Here is a 26,546-nt window from a genome sequence, read left to right as displayed (position 1 = left end):
AGCTGCCATCATTCTGTAGTAATGATTTCAGAACCAAGATCTTGGGAAGTGTGTAGAGAAAGAGCAGACTGATAGGAGAGCATAGAGGGACCATGTTAGGCTCTAAACTACTGTGTTGTTGAAAAGCATTAGACGGGTAAACTTTGCTGTCCTTGCCTTGCTCATGTCTCTATCTTTCAATATGGTTATAGATCACAATGTTGACCAGCATGGCAAAGATCCCATCTAAGAGCTATTTCTGGCAACATTTTGGTGAAAATGTGTGTAAGATTACACTCAAATCAGCAGGAAGTCAGTTGGAATAGCCTTTATTTCTTCTGTTTTTTTGCTTTTGTGCTCTGATTTAAGACTGGACATTAATCTTCAGCCTCACGTTTTAGTCTCTGAAGAGAGCCACTTTAATATAAAGTGTTGTGCAGTCTTTAACAAAGACGTATAGACAGTTGTTATTTATTAATAATAATAAAAGAACAAAACATCATAAAAATGCATTTTTTTAATTTGCTGAATCAGGTCAGGTATCCAGCTCTGTCTAATAACAAAAATATGACTTTCTGTGGAAAAGATGATTTATACCTTATTACAGTACACTTAATATAAAGTAGTTTCAATGACTTGTTGTCTCACATCAATCAGTGACATAAAGCATAATGTGAAAAAGTCAAAGATAAATTCTTTTAATTGCCATTTTCCTCACAGGAAAAACATTTCAGATAATGTTTTTCAAAGATATGAAAAGCGGCTCCCAAACCACAAAACTTCTTCCCGCTGATGCAGATCAGGTCAAAGTAAGGCATGCGCTGGGTGTGACTGCATGTTTCTGGAGAAAAAGTCTGTCTACAAGGCTGTGGAAAGACACACTTCGCCCAGCTGATACTGAGGTTTGGTTTGAGCTTCAAAATGGTTTTCCTGGCCTTTGAAATTGAGCCTGTGAAATTCACGCATGATGACTGACAGAGACTTTCCCTTGGTCTCAGGCAGGAAAAGGCCAACATACAGTGCAGACAACAGGCAGATCGCTGCAAAAGGCACAAAGCAGTACTCACGCAGCCCGCTCTGTGAAGGGAAAACAAAATGTTATCAGTCATACGTTTATCAAACACTACATTAAAAATTCTGTGTATTCAAGTTATCATTGGGAGAAACAAGCTGTATTTAGCTAAGTACATTCACTATTTAAAAAAAATAGAGGGGGCAACATCAGGAAGGGCATCAAATCACTTATGTCAGGAGTGTTTAACTCCAGGCCTCAAGGGCCGGAGTCCTGCAGGTTTTAAATGGTAAAATGGTAAATGGCCTGCATTTGTATAGCGCTTTACTCAGTCCTTAAGGACCCCAAAGCGCTTTACACTACATTCAGTTGTTACGTTTCGGTGTGTCAGTGTTTTGTTTTTGCATGACTTATGTATTTCCTGCTTTACTTTGAAAGTCTGTGTTATCTTAGTGTGTTCAGTTTACATTTTCCCTGTCTCGTCAGTTCTAATTTGCCCCAGCTGTGTTTCCCTCCTGTGGTCCATTTCCTGATTGCTCCCTCTATGTATTTAAACCCTGTGTTTCAGTGTGTCATGGTCGCGATCTCCCCCGTGTTGTAAATAGTTGTGAATGGGTTTGTTAATACTTTCGTCATGGGATATTTTCGTTTTGGGATTTTGGTGGAGAGCCTTCGTGGTTTTATTTTCCTTATCTTTGTTTTTCTACGTTGCACCCCGGTTGCCTAGGCCGGGGTGTAACACAGTCCTTCACAAACTGGTGACGGAAAGCTACATTGTAGCCACAGCTGCCCTGGGGTGCACTGACAGAGGCGAGGCTGCCGGACACTGGTGCCACCAGGCCCTCTGACCACGACCAGTAGGCAAACACGGGGTTAGTATCTTGCCCAAGGATATTTGTCATGCAGCCAGGAGGCAGCCAGGAGGCAGCCTGGGATCGAACCACCGACCTTCTGGCTGACCTGCTCTGCCACCTGAGCTACAGCCACCCCAGGTTTTAGATGTGTCCTTGATCCAACACAGCTGATGTAAATGAATAAATTACCTCCTCAACATGTCTTGAAGTTCTCCAGAGCCCTGGTAATGAACTAATCACTTGATTCAGGTGTGTTGACCCAGGGTGAGATCTACAAACTGCAGGACACCGGCCCTCGAGGCCTGGACTTTGAGACCCCTGGAGTAGTGAGTAGTGGGAGTAGGATTCACACCCATCCACTTAGAAAGCTGTATTTTGATATTTTGCAGTTATACATTTTTTTAAGCCATATACTAAAAGAAATATTAAAAGAGGATTCTTTTGTACATCACCTATAGGGCCTGTATATTGATATACTGATGCATCATGACTGTTAGTCCCTATTGTGGGTTGAACTCCAAAAATGCTGCTCCTAAATTTGTGTTCTTACCAGCTCCAATATTAAGATGGTAAGCTATCTAATAGTCAGCATTTTAACACAAATGGTATATAATTGTAATGTTGGAGGAGTGCTACTGTCTCATTTGGCATCTTGGTTTTCCGACATGGACTAAACCCATGTGACCCACTGGCTTTTCTTTTCTTTTCTGTTTTCTGTAGTGGTAGAGCTGGGACCCTATTCAGAGAGACAAGTAAATGTCAAACACCACACTGAAAACTAACCTATCTTTGTACCATCTAGCCATCTCCACTAATAAATAACATGGTAACATGAAAAGCGCTTTATACAGTGCCCCAGTCTTGTCTTAGTAATAATATTATTGGCATATGAACACCATTCTTGTGCTTATTTCTCCTCGCTGCAGGTTTGCTAATTGGATGGATGCATGGACAGATGGACAGACGCTGACTAAAGTGTGGATGTAGCAACAGACTGACTACTAAAAATGGGAAGATCATTCCAACGACGAACAGGTTGAGCCACATCATGGAGCCAGCAATCATGTAGGCTGCCGGCCGAGCCGCCTGATTGAAGATCTCTGTGGGAAGAATGCCAGTCACTCCAGCTGAGAAAAAACAAAAAAAACCAAACAAAACCGTACTGGTTAGATATATCAATATAACATATCAATATAACCACTGTATCACACTTTTACACACTCCTGCAGTACTCTGTAGTGTATCAGAGTTTAAAGTGATACAGTGTGTAGTCATTTTACTTTAGTTGTGGAGATGAACAAAGGAGTAGCCAACCAAGTAAGATGCTGAAAACTGATAAAATGTAGTAAATATGTTGATCTAAATAAGTAAAATGTGTAGATAGTAAAACACGATGACATTTTGTTTCAAATGTATGTTTGAGTACTGAAACATTTTGAACCTGTCGCATGTAAAATCCCGGTAAAAGACTTACCTGGTCCCATGCCAAAGCTGAGAATATAGGTGTAGACACAGGTCATGGTCAGGTACGACATCCAGGTTGTATGGTGCTGTGTGCATGTGGGGAGGAAAGCAGTGAGCAACTCCTAGTCAAGAACATTATTATATCTGACAGAGACCATAGAGTTGTGACAAGAGAAGTCTGTAAAAACCCCAAATCCCAAATATGTCACATCACTTCCTACTTTACCCAATGTATATACTATACTATCTATATATATATATATATATATATATAATTTTTTTTTTTTTTTAGGGGTGCAACGATACTCGTATCGATATTGAACCGTTCGATACAGTGCTTTCGGTTCGGTACCCATATGTATCGAACAATACAAAATTTGTAATTTATTTTTATCAACTTTCCTTCTGAAGATGCTGTCTGTGTTGAGCGCTCAGTGAATCTGCGTTCGACTACTCCGCCTAGGCTGCACTGTCGAGCGCAGATCCACTGAGCCTTCAACACAGACAGCATCATCAGAAGGAAGAGCGCAGGGCAAGCTAGCAAGACAGAAGTTAAGGTCTCCTTGCAACATGGCAAATTGAACCTCCCCCACCCTCATTCAGATCTGGCGTTTGGAATTATTTTGGTTTTCATGTGACGTATGACCCTGAAGGTAAGCGCGTCGTGGACTAAAGTAAAACAGTATATTGGATGTGCCACGCAATGCTCAATTACATGGGTGGGAACTAGTGTGTTAGCGCGGTTAGCTCGTTAACGTGTTGGCCGTCTAGCCCCGCGCAGGGGTAGCTCGTTGACGGAGATTTGCCGTGTTGTGGCGTTGACGTCATTTCAACGAGATTAACGCTGACAGCACTAGTGGGAACACAACGAATATGACTGCACATTTACACCGACATCATCCTAGTGCAAAGACAAGTGGAAGCAGACAAAAACAACAAGCATGCATGCTACAAACTTTACCCGAGTCATTTAGACAGCCGTTAGCACATGATTCTCCTTATGGGGACCTGATATGTTTAATATTGTGGCGAGCTCAGACAAGGAGGAGACGGAGGTGTCGTTTGGTCTTGCTTCCCGTGAGCTAGCCAGGGAGCACAGCCGTTTATTGACATCTGCAGAAGAACACTGCCGCTAGCTAACTGCTCAGCGCGGCAACCTCACAGCAGCAGCAACAACACACAGAGCGCCCTCTGACCCCGGAAGGACACACCGTCGCAGCGAGAAGGCGTCACCCGTCACTATGGCAACATAAACAAAACATAACTGTACAAACAGAACCCCAAACAGCCCTGACCCGCTACATAGCCCCCACCTAAGGGGTCAGTCGTCCCCGACGACCCCATTTCCCCACACAAAGTCCTGCAAATGTCCAGGTGCCTTCTTTTGTCACTCGGGTCAGAACATGGGGTGCCACCATCATCCCACTTCTGACACCAATGTGGCGAGCTCAGACAAGGAGGAGACGGAGGTGTCGTTTGGTCTTGCTTCCCGTAAGCTAGCCAGGGAGCACAGCCGTTTATTGACATCTGCAGAAGAACACTGCCGCTAGCTAACTGCTCCAGCGCGGCAACACCACAGCAACAACAACAACAACAACAACAACACACAGGGCGCCCTCTGACCCCGGAAGGACACACCGTCGCAGCGAGAGGGCGTCACCCGTCACTATGGCAACATAAACAAAACATAACTGTACAAACAGAACCCCGAACAGCCCTGACCCTCTACAATATGCTGCTGAGAATATAGCCCAGAAGAAGCGTATAGTATAGCTTTTATTTTGGAAAGAGCCATTTCTCTGTAATAAACTCTCTTTTCCAAAGATGAGTGATTCCTCAATCAGATACAGGGCTTGCACAATCGGGCTAGCGATTTTGCAACCCCAGTCGGGCTACCAAACTCTCTCTGCCCTGCCCGTCGGGCTATTGTAGGAAAGAAGGTGCGCATTCGCTGTCAAAAAAAAAAAACGCGCACAAGATATGAAGTTGCAACGCGTGTTTGCATACATAAGATTTTCTGGAGGAGGACAGACATTTGTTTAAAACTCTTAAAGATGTCGAAGAAGCTCCTTTAAGCAATTACTTTGGTGTTCCTCTACCTCCAAAGAAATGTCAGAAGGAGTCCGAACCACAAAAGAAGCACGTATTCTCGGAAAAGTGGTTGCAGGAGGTGAGCTGGCTTCAAACAAATGATGAACGCACAGAGATGTGGTGAGGAATGTGCCGTGAAAATCCCACTTTAGCGGACAAAAACAGTGCTTTTTATATGGACGCAAACGCGCCTTGCAACTTCTTATCTGGTGCGCGTCTTTTATTTTGACAGCGAATGCGCACGTGCGGACCACTTATGTGCACCCGTGTAAATAACATAATGTTCTGCCGGGTGTGTTGTTGGTTTTCTCTCGATTTCTGAGTCGACAAGCGCCTTTGTTACTGGGACCAGTCATTTTAAGAAAGGCCCCCATTAGAACCCATGAGAAATGCAAGAAATGCATTATTGCTCAGTCTGCAATATCTTTCCCAGAACAAACACCAATTGCAAATAACATACGAAAAATAAACCTGAAAAATCTGTTTAGAACAGCGTATTATGTTGCAAAGAGTGAACTACCACTGGCAAAATTTAGCAGTCTTTGCAAACTTCAAAAAGCAAATGGCCTAGATCTTGGTTCCACTTGCCTCTTACCTGTGACTTCAGCGGAAATTTCAAATTCAGGATCTGACACAGACTGATTCATGTCATACACAGTTCTTACAAGTTCATAGAAATTTCTGTTCAATTAGAACCAAGTATTTGAGTTGATGATTGTAATTTTTATACAATGTTGTAATTTGTTTTTCAACAATTTTTTGATTAATGTTTTGTTTCCTTTACAATATTATACTTTAATGTATAATATTGTAAAGGAAACAAAACATTAATCAAAAAATTGCTCCCTTTTTTATTCGGGCTACTAACATTTATTTTGGGCTACCAAAAACTGAAGAGTCCCTGCCCGAAGGGCTACCAGGGATTTTGAAATTTTGAGAGCCCTGAGATATATTTATTTTTTTAATTACTTTTGTTTCAGCAACATTAAATTTAAAAACTGTACTTTTGAGTTAAAATATATATTTATAATTTTAATAAATGACAAATTAAAAAAGGCATGAACAATTCTTTTGTATCGAAAAAATATGGAACCGTGACACCAAAGTATCGTATCAAACCGAACCGTGAATTTTGTGTATCGTTGCACCCCTAATATATATATATATAATGTTCTTCCTCTACCCCCCCCCCCCCCCCCCCCCACACACACACACACACACACACACAATTTTTGCACATGTCGAGGAGCGTGTCAGGCTACATTTCACTGTGTGTTATACTTGTATAACTATGCATGTGACAAATAAAGAACCTTGAACCTTGAACCTCTATTGTTTGTCCATTATGCATTTCTCTTCTCTCTAGATAAATATCAACATGTGCCTGAATGCTAGCTCACAATGCCTCCCAGTGGTTCGATTTTGACACTGATGTGTCTTAGTTCCTTACCACTGGTTAAAGCTCATACAAAATAATCATAATCCTTAATAAAGTACAGTAACTATCAAGAACTAGATGGCTTTAGTCACTTTAGTCAATCTGGGGAAACCTGGTTTAATGACAGTACAGATGACTACGATAACACCTAAATTCAATATTGTGTGTGCATATATATATCACATAAATGAGCTGATGTTCACATTTAAAGTAAGCTGATTACCTCAAATGACAGAGCGATCGTGAAGACGACAGCCCAGAAGGTCATGAGGGTGAAGCCTCCTGCCAGCATGAACCTCCGACCTTTGTGCTCTACCAGCAGGTTCTAAGAGAATCGTAATGTGCATCAGACTCTGTTCTTATTGTGTCAAATGAGAACACGAGAGTTAGGTAACCAACATATAGCAGAAAGAATGACTGAGCGAAAGCAAAGTATTTTTATTTTATTAGTATTAGTTTTTGAAGAAAGCAAAGTGGAGTAAACATACTCAGAATATGGCTGTTAAATACTTTGTTTAGAGGTAAGCCCATCTCTCTCTTGTGTCATTTATAAACAGTTAATGTATTTGTAGTCAAAATGGGCAGCCTCTTTTTAAGTTGGGAAGGCTAATGCTGCAAGTAAATAACTTTATCTGCGTCTTTGCAATGAATTAGATAAATAGTTTAATAGAAGTCAGTCAGTTAACGTTAGATACAAACAACTATCCAGATTTTTCTAAAGGAATCAGAATCTGTCTACTCTGACCCCTGAAGTTCATTACACAAACTACAATAATGGTGTCACAATAACACTACATGAAAACACAAGTTTGAAGGTTTACAGACCTTCAAACTTGTGTTTGCTTCTTTGCTCTTTTCATTAACCTATTAAAATCTCGTTACTGCTGTGAAGGTCAATAAACTTGTATGAAAAACTTTTTACATTTAAACAGACAAACAAACAAGATAAACCCCATAATTCTGTAGCTCGTAGGACCACTTTAGCAGAAATCACTCAAAATATTCCTTTTCTGTATATCAGTCTTTCACATTGTTGTGCAGGAATTTTAGCCTACAGTTCTTTACAGTGTTGCTTCAGTTCATTGAAATGTGCAGGCATTTGTTTGTGCACACCTTTCTTAAGGTACTGCCACACTTTTTCAGTCAGGTTGATGTATGAACAACACCTTGTTTATTCTCTTTTCAAGTCATTCTGTTGTAGATGTTCCCCTGTACGGGGTATGTATGGGCCAAACCAGAAAACTTCCCAAACTTCTGCTTTTATAGGACACAACACATGCTGATGATCCATTAATCAAGTGTATTTAAATAGCAGTGCCTGACTGCTACCTACTCTCTTAATTCCTAGGGAAGCAGGAAACATATCATTAAGTTTATTTTGTTTTTATTTTTTGTCAATTATTAAGGATTAAAGTAAAGGGAGCATCAGCTACTGCTTGTGTCTTTATTTTCCCTGCATGCAATGGCTCTGTCCCCCACCGGAGAGGCACTCCCCATTGTTACAGAACTGTTAGTTTAACTTGGTGTCTTTGTATCCACAGAAAGATTCAGAAATACCCAGAAAAACAAAAGGGTTATAATGACTCTTTAGCAATTCAATCAATTTTTTACAGACTTCGTAGCTATGCGTAACGTTGTGCAACCTGCTAAAATGATTGCTGTATCACATTTACGCAAGGTCATGTAGGTGTTCCCACTTACTGGCTGCATATACACTAGTAGGGGTTATTTTCAGTCCTTATTCTGCAGCCTTCAATACAGCTTTAAAAACAATGCAAACAGTCTCTCTTTGGATGTAGCTGGTTACATAATGTGAGCTTTAATTATGGGTACTTACACACATTATACAGGCTGTGAATTCACATGTCCCGGTGCCGATTGTAGCATACTGGATTTTGTCATCTGATATTCCAGCCTCTTTAAACACATATGATGCATAAAAGTAAATCTGCAAGAAAAACAGAAGATGTGAGGTCACTTAAAACCATCATTCGATTTTCACAAGATTTTAATAAGCTGATTACGGTAGTATTTGTACAAAGGTAATAGTGTTAATACCCACTGCCCTCTCTAAAACCTCAAGCATGTGGTTAAAAGCCTTGAAACACATGATCATGTAGTCAGCGCTTTTCCTCATGACAAACTTGTAGCTCTCAAATTTAGTCTGTATGTGTGGCATGAAGGTTCCTATCAGGCTCTTCAAGCAAAACAACAGGCATCACATATTATTCATTCAGCAGTACAGTGAGGCCTGATACTTAATCACCAGCATACATAATTAATGTGACATGCAGAAACACTAAGAAACCCATCCATCATCTAAAATTTCTGATCAACTTTCAAATTAACCTGTGGCCAAACAAACATCTGATGCATTTCAGGATAAGTTACAGCGATCCTGACACACCCTCACAGCCAGAACACACACAAAACATCTCTCAGATCACAGCACGGATGAAATTTCTTCTTACCGAGTCATTGCCACAGAGCTGCATGGCACTGCTAATGATCATGACAGAGATGAGCTGCCAGCGTACAGAGCGATCAGTAAAAAGCTCCCAGGGGTGGCTCGCCCTCATTCCTTTGGTTTCGGCCTGTTCTTGCAGGATCTCATCCAGCTCGCTACTCTGGACCTCACAGCCTCGCAGGCGTCTCAGAGCTGAACATAAAAATCAAAAAATAAAATTAACACCTGATAATGATTTCTGTCTAAAATATGTTTTTATATGAAAAATATCCTGAGCTGAGAGTAGGGGGTGATGTACTGTTCGCTGCTGGTTGACATAATACAGTACGCACCATTAATACAAGCCTCCTTGTCTCCTCTATCAATGAGCAGATATCTGGGACTCTCTGGGAACCATGGCAGGGTCAGGAGCTGAATGAGTCCAGGAATGGCATTACTGGCAAGAAGGTACTGCCAACACGGCTCACTGCCCAAAATCTCTCTTTAAAGAAATAATCCAGAGTGTTACTGTGGATATTTGTGAAATCTACTTAACACATTTCTTTGTCAACAGATTATAGAGTATATGGACAATTATAAGCTGCACGATGAACAAACCTGAGTCCGACCACCTGTCCTAACACGACACCGAATGCTGTAAACACAGCTGATGACAAAGAGATAGCTCCTCTTAAGTGCTTTGGTGCACTTTCTCCAAAATACATGGGCTGCACATTCATGCTGATACCTGTAGAATGATCATGTCCTTTTAGGAGTGTTTGTTGAATAGTTATTTTTATTATATTATAAAATATATTTTGCTTGCATTGCTCTGTTATACCTGAGTTTACCGGTTTGCATGCATATTACTTATATGTTGTACTAACATACCGGCATTTATTCCAACCAGGACACGTGAGATCATGATCATCTCAAAAGATCTGGCGGTTCTACTCGTCAGTGCTAAAAGTGCAGCAGTCATGAGAAAAATGTTGTTCAGCAGCAGGCACTTCTTCCTTCAGGAGAAAAAAGAGGACAGTTATTTTTAATTATTATTATTTTTTTAATACAGACTGATGGATGAGATGTTACGTCATATTACAAGACCACTACGCAGAAAAATTTATTCTAGAGCTTTGGTTGAGTGTCACAGGAAGACTTGAACATTGTTAGACTTTTAGTTTTGTGGACACAAGAAAAAAACCCCAAAGCTTCATCATTTAAAAGCACTACAGTAAAAGTGCAGGAATCAATCATAATCAACATGAGTATAAAAGAAAAAACTCAAGTCATTATATAAATATGTAGTGTTGTGCAAAAGTCTTGGGACAAGTCTCCTTTCTTTATATTTAGTTTCCAAGGATCTAGACTTCTTGTAACTTTTTGAAACAAATGAACCAGTTTTAGTATCTTTCAGCTTTTTGTTATAAGCAACCTGTTGTAAAGCACATAATTTGTCTACATTTCTTTCACTGAATTTATGAAAATGTAAAAGATAGCACAGTTTGAAAGCATAAAATAGTATTTTTGCACCACCAAGGTGCTAATAGCTGAAAAGTGTGCTATTTTTGGCATGGTGTGCAGTGTGTCCTTAAAAAATTTGAGGAAACTGAAGACAAGAGAAAAACAGAAAGTCTCTTCATCTTGACAGAGAAAAGAACAAAAGGCAGCTAACATCCAACAAGAGTTCTGAATACCTTAAAGCAGCCTGGAGAACGATTCCTGAAGACTACTTAAAGAAATTACAAGAAAAAAAAAGCTGCTTAACACAGTTCAGAGTGTGTTCAAGAGTAAAGGGGGTCATACCAAATACTGACTTGCAAACTCGTTGGAATTGTTCAATTTTGTATATGCTGTATTTTCACATATCGTTAGCTTCATAGCATAATTGCCTAAGTCATTTGACTAAGTCAATGACTTAGGCAATTATGCTATGAAGCTAACGATATGTTTGCACACTGCTCCTACTTTCTATTTTCCTAGCACAGTATAAAGAAATGAGTAGTGGTGCAAGACTTCTGCAGAGCAGTATTTACACGTGATGGAGGAAAGTAAATGAACGATCTATCATTCGGACAGCAGGTTGATCATTTGTTCTTTGCATGTTGAAGTCTCAATTTGTAACCTAGTGCACATGTGCTTTTACACCTTTACACGTGCATTACCTCCCAAAGCGTATGGTCATAGGTCCTGCAATAAGAGCTCCAGCAAACCCCCCCAACGAGAAGATGGAGACAATGATTGTCCAGACTAACGTCACCTGGTATTCCTCCAGCTGGACGTCCCATCGCTCCAAGAATGTTTCGTTGATAAAACTTTGGATAAACTGTGAGAGAAGAAGAGTCAGGCCAGCACTTATTACCACTTTCATTACATCTGAGCCACACTGTAGCTCCTTTAGCCAGTTTTTATTATTGATCTTCTCAGCAAAGAAACCTTAAATATTATATTTTATGAATCCACATCAGGAAGCAGGTGTCAGTGTTATTGTGAATTATCAAAAGGTTACAGAATTGTTTGCTTCTGGGTAAAATTTGTGCTCTTTAATCAGTGCAGCTGCTGGGCAAAACATAACACTGCATCCAGAATCAGTTCCCAAAAAACCCTGAAACCAATACAATAAGAATGACTAATCACAGGCACAAGTAACCCAATTCTTGTTTTTGCCAAATTACACCGTGACCCAAATGTGAAATAACAGGCAAGAGTTTTCATAAGTAGCTAAGTACATGTACTATCAGTGCATGACTCTTGTCAACTCTTTTAGAAACCATATGTACTCACACGTATGTGTCTAGCTATAAAGTAATGGCAGGAAATCATTTAAAATACAAAAACTTACAGTTGTGGGAGCATTCATTATTGCCAGGTTATATCCATACTGAAGAGTCCCTCCAATGGATGCAGAAGCAATCATCAGCACCAGTGTCAGAGGACTGCCCTGTTAAAATAAACAGACAGACATACAGACAGACAGATAGCTAGATCACAGTTGTTTTGTTTTGTTGTTACATTGTCTTAGAAAAAAATTATGTGTGTTAGAAATGTAGTAAAATCACATTTAAAAACTAAAGCCTGTCACATTACCCTGCAAGGTGTATCACCTAAACAGCTACCAAGTAATATAGCCATGCTGCACATCTGCATAAAGCTTCTACAAACACAGTAAAGGTATTTTAAACTCCAAAACAGACGATTTACTAAAAAAGACAAATTTGCTCAATTACCTTTTGTGCACCAGCATGCGACATTGTTGGTCAAAGGAGGTGGTAAAATGCTAAAAAGAAGTGGCACGATCAAGTCTGAAAACAAACCAGGCGTCAGTCCCCCATCAAATAATCCTCTACGCACAAGGTCAAGCCTGATTGGCTGCAGTTTTGCAATCAGCAGGTTGACGCACACACACGACCAAATAGATCACTGAGCTGATGTATTACCAGATCTTTTCAAATGCCACTGTAATGATTTACCATCTTGCCAGTGTGCGAGTGTGATAACAATTAATGTCACTTGGTGCTGTCAGTCAGTAATTAAGAACAGCAAAAATGAAATCAGTGAAGCTGCCCAACCATAGAGGAGTACAAGGAGGTACTCCTGATAAATTCCAGTATATAAAAAGTACCTATTTGCACGAAAGGATACACATCAATATCTCAAATTTGAATAAAACATCTACAAACAGAACGTGCGATCTAGAACTGATCTCAGTACACTCAAAAAAATATGTTTGTTACGTAAATACAATGCAAAACTTTTAATGGAATCTGGCGATTTAGATAAGCAAATAACCATTATCAATTATTATTATCAATTAATTAGATAACATTTCATAGCTTCCTGCAGGCGCTCGCATTACTTACATGAATCTTAAGATGTTGCTTTTCCTGGTTAAGTCGATATTTTGTCTCTACACGCTGAATTGTTGATATCGTTTATATATTATATGTTATATTATATATTTTAAAAATATTTTTAATAAAAGTATTATTATTAAGTGTCCTTCTCCATAAACTTGCTGTTTATGTCCAGCAGATGGAGCTGGTTTGATATGCTGCTGCTGTTCTTTTATGGCATTGCAAAGGAAACCGCAGCGGATGCAGGGGAGTAGTTTAGCAGTTTTATAGGTGTCTATATATATCTAGTCTCTAATGTGTATATTTACATTTCAAGGAAAATACATCATGATTACAGTCATACTGATATTGGTGTGACGCTACCAAACTGTGCTGGAGCAAGGTGATGCTTTTTTTTTTCAAGTGAGGAAATATATTCACGTTTAGCAAGTGTGGTTAAATATTCAAGGCATTAAAGATAAAGTGAGTGGTCAAAGCTGTCAGAGCTAAATTCAGCCAGCAAAAAAGCGTCCTTTGGCGCTGAAAATCATTTAATATATAAAACAAGTTTTATTTGCGCCTGTTTTTTTTTTATTTTTTAGCTCTGATAGGAGCGTTAATTTCGGGTGGGTTGCTCTCCCAGTTGTTTTGGTTGTGTCCTGTAGAGCTTCAGACTACACACTATGAATACATAAAGCTAATCTCTATATGTTTCCAGTTCTTCATAATAATATTCGTCGGCCCATAAAGAAACAAGGAAACGTGTCTTTTCTCAGGCGCAAACCGAGCGTTGGATGCAATTGCGCAATTGGCATCCAGCAAACGGTTGTCTCACCCTCCAAATTCTACAGAGTCTCCATCAGTTCCAGACATAACTCTTGTCCCAGCATATAAAACGTATCGATTTTTCTGGAGTTGGCTCCAGATTATAAAAACTGCTCCTACACTTTATTATTTTTGTTAGTAGGTTACCTTACTTGTTCATTTGCGATCACACGCAGAACCTTCCACTCTCATCGGCGCATTTTTGCGGTTGAGTCTTAGTAAATCTGTCATTTGAAGTGTTTATTGCGTCAAGAAGTGGATTCTTTCATAAAGTAAGGCATTTCTATGTTGCTCAGTCACTGGTGTTATGGTACTCTATCAATCTGTCATCAGAACTTTTGATCCTCTGTTAAAATTACTTCGCTATTTATAGAGACTCAGCATTCACTGTTTGTATTTTCAATGAAAAACGCTCCTGCTTAAGTGGACAGGAGCGAGCTTTGCCTATGACTTGCTGTGCAGGGTAACTAATCAGATATTGCGGCACATTATGTGTTTTTACACAAATTTTACTTGTATTTTATTTAATTAACGACATGATTAATTCGTTGTTTGTATAATGACACATTTATTTAATTATTAATGTATTTATTGATATAATTTAGCACTTTTAGGCCTCCGCTATAGCACTACAGGAGCGGTGTAAATCAGCAGGTTCCCTGTTTTAGCTGGATTAATGCCTGGTGATATCCTCTCTAATGTAACTGTGCAGCTGACAAGGAAGCAGATAAAAGAATACAAGATTTTTCTTTTAACATATTAGGAAACATGCTTTGAATTTCCAGGTCACTTTTATTTAGTGTATCTGAGCACTTGTGTTTTCAGCTTTCTCGAACCTGATAACAGCTTGCTGGCACTGTTAGCTAAAGGTCGGGGAATCACTACACACATAACAAACTGTCCTCTGAGTTTCTAAATACCCACCACACATGTTATGGGATCGCAGCCAGTCAGAGAAAAGATATTCTGGTCTGCACCAAACTGTTGGACAGATGAATGAACAGACGGAGCAGCAAAGCTGCAGGAAACCCCAAAGAAGCCAAAGAAGAAAACTCTGACTAATTTTGAAACCTAATGATATTAATGAGGCAACACTGAGGCGAAAAAAATAATTCTTATTTAGGCAATCTCTAATGAAAAGTTGCCTTAAAGGGAAATTCTGTACTCTAATTGGCATTTAATCGGTTAGAGTGGATAAGAATAAGAATGTTTTATCTTTAAAATCATTTAATATTTATTATTGGATATTTCTTTTTAAACTTGATGTAGCAGGAGTGGAGAAGACGTGGAGAAGGACATCTCTCTCACACTTTAAATCAGATTAAATATTAATACATAAAAACTGAACTCTTACATTTGGGCTAAGAATTAAAAAACAAACATAGATGTCATACTGAGGTCATAATGGGATGGTACCCCTCCTCCTCCTCCTCCCTCCCTGCCTCTAATTGGTCAGCTCTGACGGGATTACACACCAATTTCCTCAACTGAACACTGTGAAGTTAAACCCTCGGACATCCAGGAAGGCAAAGAAGGTAAAGTCGACCGCGGTTAGTTTTCTGCGCCCCAAAAGAAGCTGTGGATAGATCAGATGTTAATGTTTGACACTAGAGAACAGGTCAGGTGTATGCTCGCCGGATTAAATGTGGTCTCTGCTGATGGTCGCCGCTGCGGCTGCTGCTTGTCCCGGGGTCTGCAACACTAATGACTGATATGGCTTCTTAACACACCCGCGTTTCAGTGAAACTGCTCGTCATATTCCTGCGGTTTGGAGAGCTGCTCATCATGATGACTCGGATTTTCTGGGGAACAATTTTACTCATTAGCGGTGAGTAGCCAACCCTGCAGAAAAGCGTCCGATTGTAATCTCACTCGTGAAAGTGACGTCAAACGCTGTGTTAAATGTTGAAAAACAATTAAATAGAAATTAAACAAAGTTAATAAGCTTGAATGTGAGCATTCCTCCCCCTGTGCTTTTTTTGGGCTCTATTATTTAACGTTATATAATCATTAAATTGAATAACTTTATTATTTATTTATTTTAAATGGCTTTAGTGGGTGTGTTTTAACTTATGTGGGTGATCTACTTGGACTAATTATTCTATCGACTATATTTGTGACTGGAAGGTGAAGAGTGTGTGCAGTCACATTTCTCATAATCGTTTGGTGTCAGTCATCACCTTAAACAATAAACCACCGCGCCTATTTCTAGGATCTATTTTCAGTTTTTTGGTTGTAATTGCGTGTCTTCACGGGACCAGCTGTATTTATAGTGCTTTCATCTCATCCTTTTAGTGGGTGCTTGACCCTGTTACTATTGTTGGGTGCCTGTTACTCAATGAAGCATTAATATCAAATTGAAGAGTAAGTCATAATGGTCCATGAGTAGACTGTTAGATATAACCTTCAGGTTGATCGTAATAAGGAGAATATGAGACACCTGGTTTTCATTTGGAGGGGTATGGAAGCTGCTTTCTGCCACTAAACAAAAACATTGTTATTGTTAATATTTTTTGCCATCCATAAGTCAGAATTTCAGGTTATTCTGTTACTGTCTCAATTTTGAGTAATTTTCTCAGAGGTTTGAGTTGGAAAGTGGAAATTTTGGCTTATAAAAGGAAGAAAAATATATATTTTTTTGGTCAGAAACAAGCTTCTATCGATGGGCAGCAATCAGATTATATTAATATGTATTAAAAAATGTTTCTATAGGTACTTCTACAATATCTATGGTACTCGATAGTGAGTTAACAGTGAAATTTGTGGTATTTTTGTCCTGCATGGTTTGGGGTGTTAATCCCATGTGTGTGATATTCACACTATACCTGCCCTACATTAACAGCTGTTTATGTTTCTCTCTGCAGGCTCTCTCTTTACCTTCAGAGCAGGGCACAGCAGTTCAGTAACTATTGAAGCCAATATTTCCATCAGTATAAACTCCACTGCTCCTCCAGATGCCTCCAGTAGCAGCTCTGCGGCAACTAGCAGCACAAGCACAACAATTCCAGCCACAACCAACATCCCTACAGTTATAAGTAAGCAAGTCATGATCCATGAAAATCTAAGGTCATGATTGAGATGTTTTCCACATGCCGCTGTCCTTTTATCCACTCTCTCTGTATCTGTAATCATATGTTAACAGGTTCTCTCTTTATAGTCGGACCAAGGCAGACAAATGCAACAGTTACTGATGCCACCATTTCTATTAATGCCACCTCCTCTGCTGCTAACACCTCAGCAAGCAGCTCTTCAACAAACACCAGCAGCAGCGCAACCAAAAGCCTCACTGGAACCACTACTATCAACATCCACCCTGTTAAAAGTAAGTTTCAGTATATGAGTATCACAAGTACGTGAAGATGCAGAGGAAGTCTAGGGTCGCTGTCAAACCATCTATAGGAATGTTTCCTGCTTTTCAAGTCATATTTCTGTTCATGGCAGCACACGTATACAATCACTGCGATGTTTCCCAACAGTGCATTAACATTACGCAGACAGTGTGGCGCGCGCTGATAATTGATCCTCTTAGTGTGAGTCAGGGAACAATTATGTTAAATGAAAGATTAGGGCCAGTGTATATGAGCAGTATACAATTAGCCGTTTTACAAAAGCTGCACCTACAGTGTTGAATTATTATCTGAAAAACACCCTTTCTTGCCCTAAAGGATGTATTCATTCTCAGTCCTACTTCAAATTGCCATCAAAATCACATGGAAAGTGAGAGGGGTTGTCAGGCAGATGCCTCAGGCACAACGGAGCGCTTTCACAGAGTCTGAAAGGAGGAGACAATACATGTAGACTGCAGTCCAACAGCCCATTTACCGTTGGAATGAAGTGTGTGACGAAGGCAGCGTGTAATACAACTATCTGTCTGGATGTTCATCGCTCTCACAAAGTGGCATCTGTTTTTGGATGGTTGTGCTGCATTCACATTTGTTTGAGTCAGTAGTGTAGGAATTTGGTTGGCTGTACTGCCTACGTAAAAGAAATGTCATGTTTTGTCCTTGTGTTCGTTTAATCGGTTATTTTTGTCCTGTTGTTTTGTTTCACAGGGAAAGCTGAGATTGCTGCTTGATAAAAAAGCTGCATTGTAGGCTTTATTTTTTTTTGTTAAGAACAATGCAACCTGCAGGGATGGGCACTCTCCTGAGTCCCAGTAAGACTGATGGGAAAAGATTTTGTTTGCATCCTCCCACTGGGGGTTTTCATTGACGTTCTTTACTGTAATTGTTCCTCTCAGGTACAATGAAAGACGTAAGCCACCACAAAGCCGTCCGCAGCTGGGAACTAAAGTCTACCGTTTGTGGCGTGGGTGTGTCAACTGTAGGATTTCGTAGGTGGTGTTGTTTCAGGTCTTGGTAGATTTATACTATTTTTAGAGTTATCACATCCACCTTTGTCATCCTGACTATTGTAAATACAGGCACTGGGATTGCATATGATTTACAAATTTTGGGTAAAATTTACAGATATGAAGAGACTGAGTTAAAATACTGAGCTCCTGTAGGCTGCTCATTTACCATGGGTACAGTCATATTAAGCAATCTGTTTGAGCCTCCTTTTGCTTTCAGACCTGTCTTAATTCTTCATGGCAAACACTCATCAAGGTGCTGGAAACATTCCTCAGAAATTTTGGTCCATAGTGACACGACAGCATCCCACAAGTGCTGCAGATTGGTCCACTGCACATGATGTGACTTTCTCATTCTACCCCATCCCAAAAAGTGCTCAGGTGTTACTAGGGATGGGTACCGGTATCCGGTGCCATCGTTCTGACATAAACGGTAGTAACCAGACTGAAAAGCAGAGCACATTTCGGTGCTTTATTTCCTGAGATGTCATACACTTTAGATTCTAGCCAATCATTTTACGTTTCCGAGGATAGTAGGCGGGTCCAGGTACATACGTTCTTTTAGAGCAGAGCTACAGATTAAAACAGTGTTGCCAACTTAGCGCTATATTTAGCGAGTTTTCAGACCCCTTAGCGGCTTTTTTTCTAAAAAGAGTCGCTAAAAAAAGACGTGAAAGCGCGTATTGCTTTTACTCTCAACAAGCAGCGGGTGCTGTAACGCAGTCAGTTCTTCTTTTACTCTTTTACTCTTATGCTGTTTTGTGGATCACAAAGTTTAAAACTACTTAAACACACACACAAAGTAACTCACCAGAGTGCCTATTTCGGGTCACTTTTGCCGGTCCAAGCCCGGGTAAAGGAGCAGGGTTGGAATTGTGACATTAAAAAAACAAAACAATAATTGCTAAAAGAAATTTAATTTGTAGTTCTAAATAAACTCTAAATGCATTTAGGACGTTTTTTACTCACTTTGTCTCTTCCACGATGTTATAATCTATTATTATTATTATTATTATTATTATTATTTCTCTCCAATTATGCAAATTAGGCGATGACGTCATTTAGCGACTTCTAGCGACTTTTAGGACAACCAATAGCGATTTTCCTTACTGAGGAGTTGGCAACACTGGATTAAAAATGCCCAAGGCGAAGTGGTCAAAAGTCTGGCTGTACTTCACAGCAAAATATGCAAACTCAGCAGCCTGCAACAAGTGCTTTAAGCTGATACTGTGATACTGTCAAAGGAGGTAACACCTGAAATCCGATGAAACACCTGGCGACGCATAGCTTTTTTTTTTTTTTTTTAAAGCCGAAAAATGCGGCTGTATTTGATAGCTTGCTGAGACCTCACACCGTGCACATCTACTGCGCGTGGGTTGCCTGTTATCTGGAGTAAGCAACATCCCCCCAAAACCCCGAAGAGTAGAGTCCTGGCCCCTAGCCCTGCCAGTGTAGCAGAAATGATAACTGATGATGATGCAGCAGCAGCCTTCTTCTCTGCGTGAGTAGCTTAATGTTGTTCGTGTGTAATTTACGTTGAGTAGGCTAACCACGTTATTACATTAATGCATGTAAGGTGAACTAGCAAACATCATCATAGCTACATGCGGCTGTCTTCTTGTTTGATGGCAGATACTCCCTTCACCCTGGCCAAAAAGGCTAAAATGACCAAAGAAAAAGTGGAAAACAGTTAAACATGAGAGGTTTTTGGACAAAGTTTGTTTTTTCCATTGTTTAAGCACTGCTTCCAGCCAAGAGTGATGCCATAAATCCCCTATAGCTGCAGAAAAGGCTAACATTGTTATCTTTTTACAAATAAACAGCTGAACATGAGAGGTTTTTGGACCAATTTTGTGTTCTCCATTCTTTAAGCACCGGTTTGAGCACCATTTAAGCACCGGCACCGTTTCAAAAGTACCAGTTTGGCACCGGTATGGGATAAAACCTAAACGATACCCTTCCCTAGGTGTTACTAAGGGAACCAAAGTGTGCCAAGTAAATATCCCGCATGCCTTTACATCACTATCCTGAACCTACCATCTGAATGTTGCAGCATGCACTCATCTATCCAAGCATGTTTTTCCAGTCTTCTTCTGAGCAATTTTGGTGGCGCCAGGCAAATCTTAGCCTCAGTTTCTTGTTCTTCAGGAGTAACACCCAGTGTGGTCTTCTGCTGCTGTAGCCTATCTGCTTCAAGGTTTGTCAAGTTCTGCATTCAAAGATGCTTTTCTGCAAACCCTGGTTGTAACAAGCGGTGGAGTTACTGTTGCCTTGCTTTTGGCTTTAAGCAGCCTGGCCATTCTCTTCCCATCACCTCTGGCATCAACGAGGCATTTTTACCCAGAGAGCTGCTGCTGCTTTTTCAGTCCATTTGCCGTCAGACCTAAAGATGAGAGCAGGTCAGCAGTTTCTGAAATGCCACCACCAACCAAACCACATTCAAAGTCACTTAAATCACCTTTCTGCTCCATTCTGATGCTTCAGGTCGAACCTGACCATGTCTACATGCCTAAATGCACTGAGGTGCTGCCATGTGATTGACTGATTACATATTTGTGTTACTGGATTGAACAGCTTTACCTATAAAATGGATTTCTACTAGCTAGCTACTCTACCAAAAGACTTTCATTTTGGTTATTAGCTTCAGTGTGAAACACTACTGCAAAAACACTCTGTCAACTTTAAACATGGTAACATCATTAAGATCAACAACATGAAGAGTAACACCAACATTATGTCTCATCTCAACAGAGTTTGTAGCAGCAGCGGTTCGGTCTCATTTCGACGACTGTCCAGACTCCCACCGACACTTCTGCTTCCACGGCACGTGCCGCTTCCTTATACTGGAAGAGACACCCGCATGTGTGTAAGTTAGCGGATTTATGGTTATAAAACACCACCTTTGCATCCTGTCTGTGGTCTCACATGAAAAACAACACTTTTACAGTTTAAAGCTGAAACTGTTTGAAACTGAAATTTAAGGCACTGCAATCCTGCTGATGTACAACCTGCTGTTCAAAAGTGTTGCAACACTGAGCAAAATGTAAATCCAAAGAATTATTTGAAAAACACGTCAACGTCCCACTGAACAGAAAATGATACCAAGGCAGTGTTATGTGAGCAAGATCCCCTCATCACCTCTGCCTTTGGTGACAGTCTGCACTTTGGGAATGAGGAGACCCATTGCAGATGTTTTGAAATCTAAATGCTTGTGATTATTAATTTCTGTAGAATATCAGCTGCTCAAAACTTTGAGATCTCCTGGGTTTTTTCTTTTTGTTTGTTTTGCTTTTTGGTTCATAAAGCTCCAAACACTTAAACAAGTCAGGACTGAAGACTAACTAAGCAGTCTTTTTTTTTTTTTTTTTTAATATATTCTTCATTTGGTTTGGGATCGTCTTGTGGAAACAATTAAGGCCTGCTTGAGCCATTAGACCATCAGTGAGTGCATCATAATCTTATTCATGTCAATGGAGTTTGCAGTGTTTTATTATCTCAAATACACAAATACATATGGTTTAGTCTTTATGGCAGAATCTAAAGCTGCTTTTGTGGATAAAAATACAAACTTTTGTCACTGATGTTGTGTGGGTTTTTATTATTATTATTTTATTCCTGAGCTAACGCAATGATGTCCAGTACAGGATATTTTTAATGTTTTTAAACATTAAAAATATCCCGTGGCCCCAGTTTTCAGGCCTGAAAATTGTGGCCAGTTAGTTCTTACAGAGAGTTTCTTGGATTTTGTGAATCTTTTATTATGTCATATACCAATACAGATATTTAAATCTCCATATTTGCATAATTGTTGAAGTTTGACCCCCCCCCCCCCCCCCCCCCGCGTCTTTACACCTAAAAATAACAAAAAACCAAAAACGCCTGCTTTACAGGTGTTACATAAACCTAATTATTTGTGAGATGTTCCACCGGGTGTGTAGGGTTTGTTTTTGGTATTATATTGAGCCTTTCTATATAATTTTTGGTGACCAGAGATAATTCGAGCCTTTAAATCATTTAGTTCACATCAAGATGGCCCTGTTCTGTGATAGTGCTGTTCTGCTACCCTTTGCAAAATGATTTAAAAACAGATTTACATTTTGCATTCTGGTGTCTGTGGTATCAATATGATTCATTGGATGAAATCACAATCTTTAACTACAACTGTTGTAACTTTCCATTTTAGCCAGCAGTGGTGTCATGAAAGTCCATCAGCGGCTCTTTTTCATCCAGATTTTCTGTGTTGCAGATGTCATCCAGGCTTTATCGGGATGAGGTGTGAGCATGCAGACCTCCTCGCTGTAGTTGCAACCAATCACAGGCAACAGACCATTGCCACGATGCTGGTGTTGTGTGTGATTGGGTGTGTTCTCATCATGGTGTTATGTACAGTCTTACAGTAAGTTACATAAATATCTTGTGCTGTAAGCAACAGATTAATTGAAAATTAGATGAAATTGATGCCACAGTGAGTTTGCTTGGTCTATTTTTCTTCCAGCTGCTGGTGGAGACAGGACTGTCGCAGGCGCAGCCACGCACATCACCATGTTACAGAAAAGCACGGCGTGTCCTGCTGTCCATCTGAGAGTGGTACTTGACTTTACTTTCTTATTACAAAGTGCATTTTTAACTTCATAGTTCCACTTACACACTGCAGGGGATGCAGTATCCATTAGATGAATATGAGAGGGTGGAAGCTGAGAGCAGTGAAGACTGTGGGCAACTAATATGGGCTGTCAACATTTGCCGTGTTTGCACAGAGAGTGCATCCATTTATCTGTCTGTGATTACGGTTAAAATTTTCTGTTATGGACATTATTTTTAATGAAATCATTTCTTTTTCTCAATACTTCCTGACAGCTGTGTGTGGCTCAGAGTTGTTTGAAGAGCTTCTGCATTAAGCACAAACAGGCCACAGAGATTTCTAGTAAGATATTGTCAGGGACCCTTTTTAGACTAGTGAACACCAATCTGTGAACATGTTTGTGACTGGTGTAACTGGACAACAATGCAGATAGAAGGTGCAATCACAAAGATTCAAAACGCTGGGAAACGGACATTAAAAAAACTTGGCAGATAAATGTATATCACATAACGTTTTTTCTTTCAAGGTCAACTTTGGACTGCTTGGAGTACTTTTATTAGTAGTAGTTTTTAAATTCTTATATTTTGCCCTCCGTTATCCCCTTGAACTGAATTTATGATGTGCGCTTCACCCCACCCAGGCAGTTGAGGCAGCTGGTGGCCCCTCCCCGACTGCAGTTCTGCTGTAGCACTCTTCCTATTGCAAGGGAGTTTGTTCTTCCCACTGTTGCCAAATGCTTGTGTTGGGTTATGTGTTATAGTTTTGTAGGATCTTGACCTAGCTATATAAAGCAACTTGATTGTGTAGGTCTGGCCAGTAAACTGTGTGCTGGTGCATGCTGGCAAAATATACTACTTTAAAAGTCTTGAACCGTTGATTACTAGAACTTTGAATTCAGTTAAAAGTCCCGCTCCTGCTCCTGACCTCTCCATCATTGGGATTGCAAACTGTGGTCTCTTCAGGTTATAGATGGAGACCCAGCTCTCATCAGCAGTGACGATCCCCTGTAAAGGTTCGGTTAGTTGATAGTGATTGTTATTTTTAGATCATTTCCACGAGGGAGCTAAAAATAGAAGGCCCTCTGGAAGTAGGAAAGGGGTGCAAAAAGTAGAGTTTCTATGGAAAAAAAAAATTAAAAAAAAAATAATCATCATACCTCATGTACCACAACAGCGTCACCAATTTAATGTTCGTCTTTTGTGGAATTTGTTGATGATCTTCTGAATATTAACTATTTAGACAATTCCTTAACATAAACATAAATGTTTGGGCTTTGTCTTTCAGTGGTCTGAGAAAACATCTCACTTGAACATGAGCTCTTCGTTTCATGCCGTGTTCAGTCTTCCTCATCTGCCTGGTCCTCAAACCCCACGGCTTGCATCCAAAGTGGTACAGCAGGCCAGAAGGGAAGTGATAATACAGTATCTTAAGTGTGACTGAGGTAGGCCTCCTTCATGTGGGAGGTTAAATGCTCCATTTCTCCTATCTGATGACTGGGACCTTTTGGACTTCAACAATCTAGGAATGTGTTTGCTTTGCTCTTTGATTCTACGAAAATACTCAGAATTGCAGCAGACTGTTTGACCCTCTGAGACTGATGCTGCCGCCAAATCATGCATGAGAAGAGCCCTGTGTGTCCTGATTAGAGTTTATGGCTGGCCTAAAGGACATGGGAATTTATCTATAAGGCCATTAATCACCCTGTGTGGATGCTGAATAGAAAAGGCGTTATTTCAAGCTGCAGGACAAGAATAATTCACTTGAGTCATACATCCCCAATTCCTATTTTTGTCTTTTAATATCTTTGCACATTTTCATCAGAACACTATGAGCATGAAGGACATTTTAATAATTTCTGGTGTGGGGAAACCGGTGCTTTAACATGTTTTAGTGTCTGTTTTTAGGGAAGGAACTCACTTCACTCGACAGAAGTAGAAATTGTTAGACTCATGCACATTGATTTCCTGATCTTAAATCAAAATGTATATGCAGAGACTGCAGCTTTAAGTTATTCCTGTAGCGTTTTTGATGAAACTTTCTTTATTGCTCCTGAAGCGAAAATGGTTGTCAGTTTCCGTTTTTTAATTCCTAAGCTGTACCTGTACATGTGCATGCATCAGAGGTTCTTTGTTTTTTTTCCCTTTTTTTTTTTTTTTTTTTTTAAATTTGCAAGCAAGAACTCTACCAACACGAGTGGCCACTTTATCCTACAGTACCTTTGGAAAATTGCGCTCATCTGCAAGCTTCTTCACTGCTTATAAAAAAGCTAAACAAAACAGCACTCACTGCACGATGTAGACACTTAAATGCATCCACATACGAGAGATGCCATTTCTAACTGCCTGAACGAGCACTGATGGGACTAAGCACGCGGTTTGCACATATACCCCTAAGCATGCATGCACTTAAATCACAGCTTTTATTTTAAATGCAAAGCATACGAGTGCCGTGTTTATAGCAATGCTCAAAAAAAAAAAAAGGAAAAGGGAAAAAAAGCCTCTGAAGTTTAAAGTGGTTATTTTGAAATTTCTAAATAATTTTATGTTACTGGTAAGGGAATTAAAGGACAAATTGACACTATTGTGAAGCATGTGCACATGCTTTGTGTGTTCACTGTGAATGTGATGGCGTTTCTATGCCAAAAGCCTCTGAGTGGATGATAAACTTGTCTTTGTTTACAGTACGTGATTTTTGCATTGCAGAATTTGCATGTGTATTGCAGGATTGAAACAGATATATTTGGGGGATTTGCTGGGTGAACACATCCTGCTGTTGAGCTTCTCATGCATTATCCCTTTATGGTGCCAGACTTATGCTGGCACAACTGGAAAGCCTCCATTATTTGTTTTCCAATGAAGAATTAAATATGCAAGTGTGTGTCTGTCTCTTTCATATGTCTCTTAATTGCTGTTCCATCTCTCAAGTCTCTTTTTCTATTCCTTGCGTGACCTTCTTTTCACTTGTGAAGCGCTCGCTCTCTCAAAATACCCTAATTTTCTGATCTTCTACTCTATTTTTCTGTGCCATTGAATATTTCAAGATGCAGTAATGCCAACACGGAACTCTGAACCCCAGGCACATTTGAACAAAGAGCTGCAGTCTTGAGTGCTTTTATGGCTGAGGGAAACGTTTTGTCCAGCTTCTGCTATATAGCCATTCAGCCTGTTTATTTATTAATTTCTTTATTTCACAGAATCTATACCCATTCACATTCAAACATTCATCCTCCAATATGAGTCCGCTTCACGTGCTGACATGCTGGGCTTTTGTTTTGATTGTAAGTCACTGGATTGACATCTTCCCTCATGACATGCTGCACCTCCTCTCCTCTTCCCTTTGGCTCTCTGCATGAGAAGCTTGGTTTTGGTTTTTTTGCAATCCCATTATGCCTGCAATTGGATTTCTGTGGAGCCCTTTAGAGCCGTCTGGCTGAGCTACTAAACCAGCTTTGAATTAAGCAGCTCTTACGGATGACTCCCTAAAGATATACAATACCCTTCAACGTACAAGCATTCGTACGGGGAAAAATTTTACTGGACACGACTCAAGGTGAAAATACGACTTGGGGAAAAAAAAATTTTTTTTGAACACTGTGGGAGGGGTGTCGTCTTTTTTTTCTTCTTTCTTTTAAAAATTAAAAACATTGACATTCTTCCAAAAAAGATTTAATC

At 39.9% G+C, this 26,546-nt stretch overlaps 2 protein-coding genes and 1 long non-coding RNA gene across 4 annotated transcripts; 2 read left to right on the top strand and 1 right to left on the bottom strand.

Annotated features, from left to right (window-relative positions):
- Positions 1–707: 707 nt before the first annotated feature.
- LOC308401896 (solute carrier family 2, facilitated glucose transporter member 11-like) lies at positions 708–12,575 on the bottom strand. The gene is made up of 12 exons (XM_080890353.1): positions 12,512–12,575; positions 12,127–12,225; positions 11,450–11,610; positions 10,176–10,300; positions 9,903–10,032; positions 9,638–9,786; positions 9,310–9,497; positions 8,676–8,786; positions 7,062–7,163; positions 3,320–3,395; positions 2,845–2,972; positions 708–1,056 (listed from the first exon to the last, which is right to left on the bottom strand). Exons 1-12 carry the CDS (start codon positions 12,533–12,535, stop codon positions 838–840), a joined length of 1,512 nt encoding a protein of 503 aa, XP_080746479.1. The 5' UTR covers positions 12,536–12,575; the 3' UTR covers positions 708–837.
- Positions 3,613–10,028, top strand: LOC308401905. Its single transcript, XR_013972648.1, has 3 exons — positions 3,613–3,962; positions 9,678–9,752; positions 9,859–10,028. It is a non-coding gene; the product is annotated as an uncharacterized lncRNA (long non-coding RNA).
- A 2,810-nt stretch (positions 12,576–15,385) lies between the features above and the next one.
- Positions 15,386–25,735, top strand: tgfa (transforming growth factor, alpha). 2 transcript variants are annotated; one of them, XM_080890362.1, is made up of 7 exons: positions 15,386–15,770; positions 16,807–16,977; positions 17,100–17,264; positions 21,045–21,159; positions 22,540–22,689; positions 22,789–22,880; positions 24,160–25,735. In XM_080890362.1, the coding sequence occupies exons 1-7, from the start codon at positions 15,728–15,730 to the stop codon at positions 24,165–24,167; spliced, it is 744 nt and encodes a 247-aa protein (XP_080746488.1). In that variant the 5' UTR covers positions 15,386–15,727; the 3' UTR covers positions 24,168–25,735. The 2 variants fall into 2 exon arrangements, with proteins under 2 accessions (XP_080746488.1, XP_080746487.1); XM_080890361.1 differs by having other exon boundaries at positions 17,085–17,264.
- The last annotated feature ends 811 nt before the right edge of the window (positions 25,736–26,546 follow it).

Source organism: Rhamphochromis sp. 'chilingali' (genome assembly GCF_963969265.1).
Source record: "Rhamphochromis sp. 'chilingali' genome assembly, chromosome: 9".
Taxonomy (NCBI): Eukaryota; Metazoa; Chordata; class Actinopteri; order Cichliformes; family Cichlidae; genus Rhamphochromis; species Rhamphochromis sp. 'chilingali'.
This window is presented reverse-complemented; position numbering and strand designations above follow the sequence as displayed.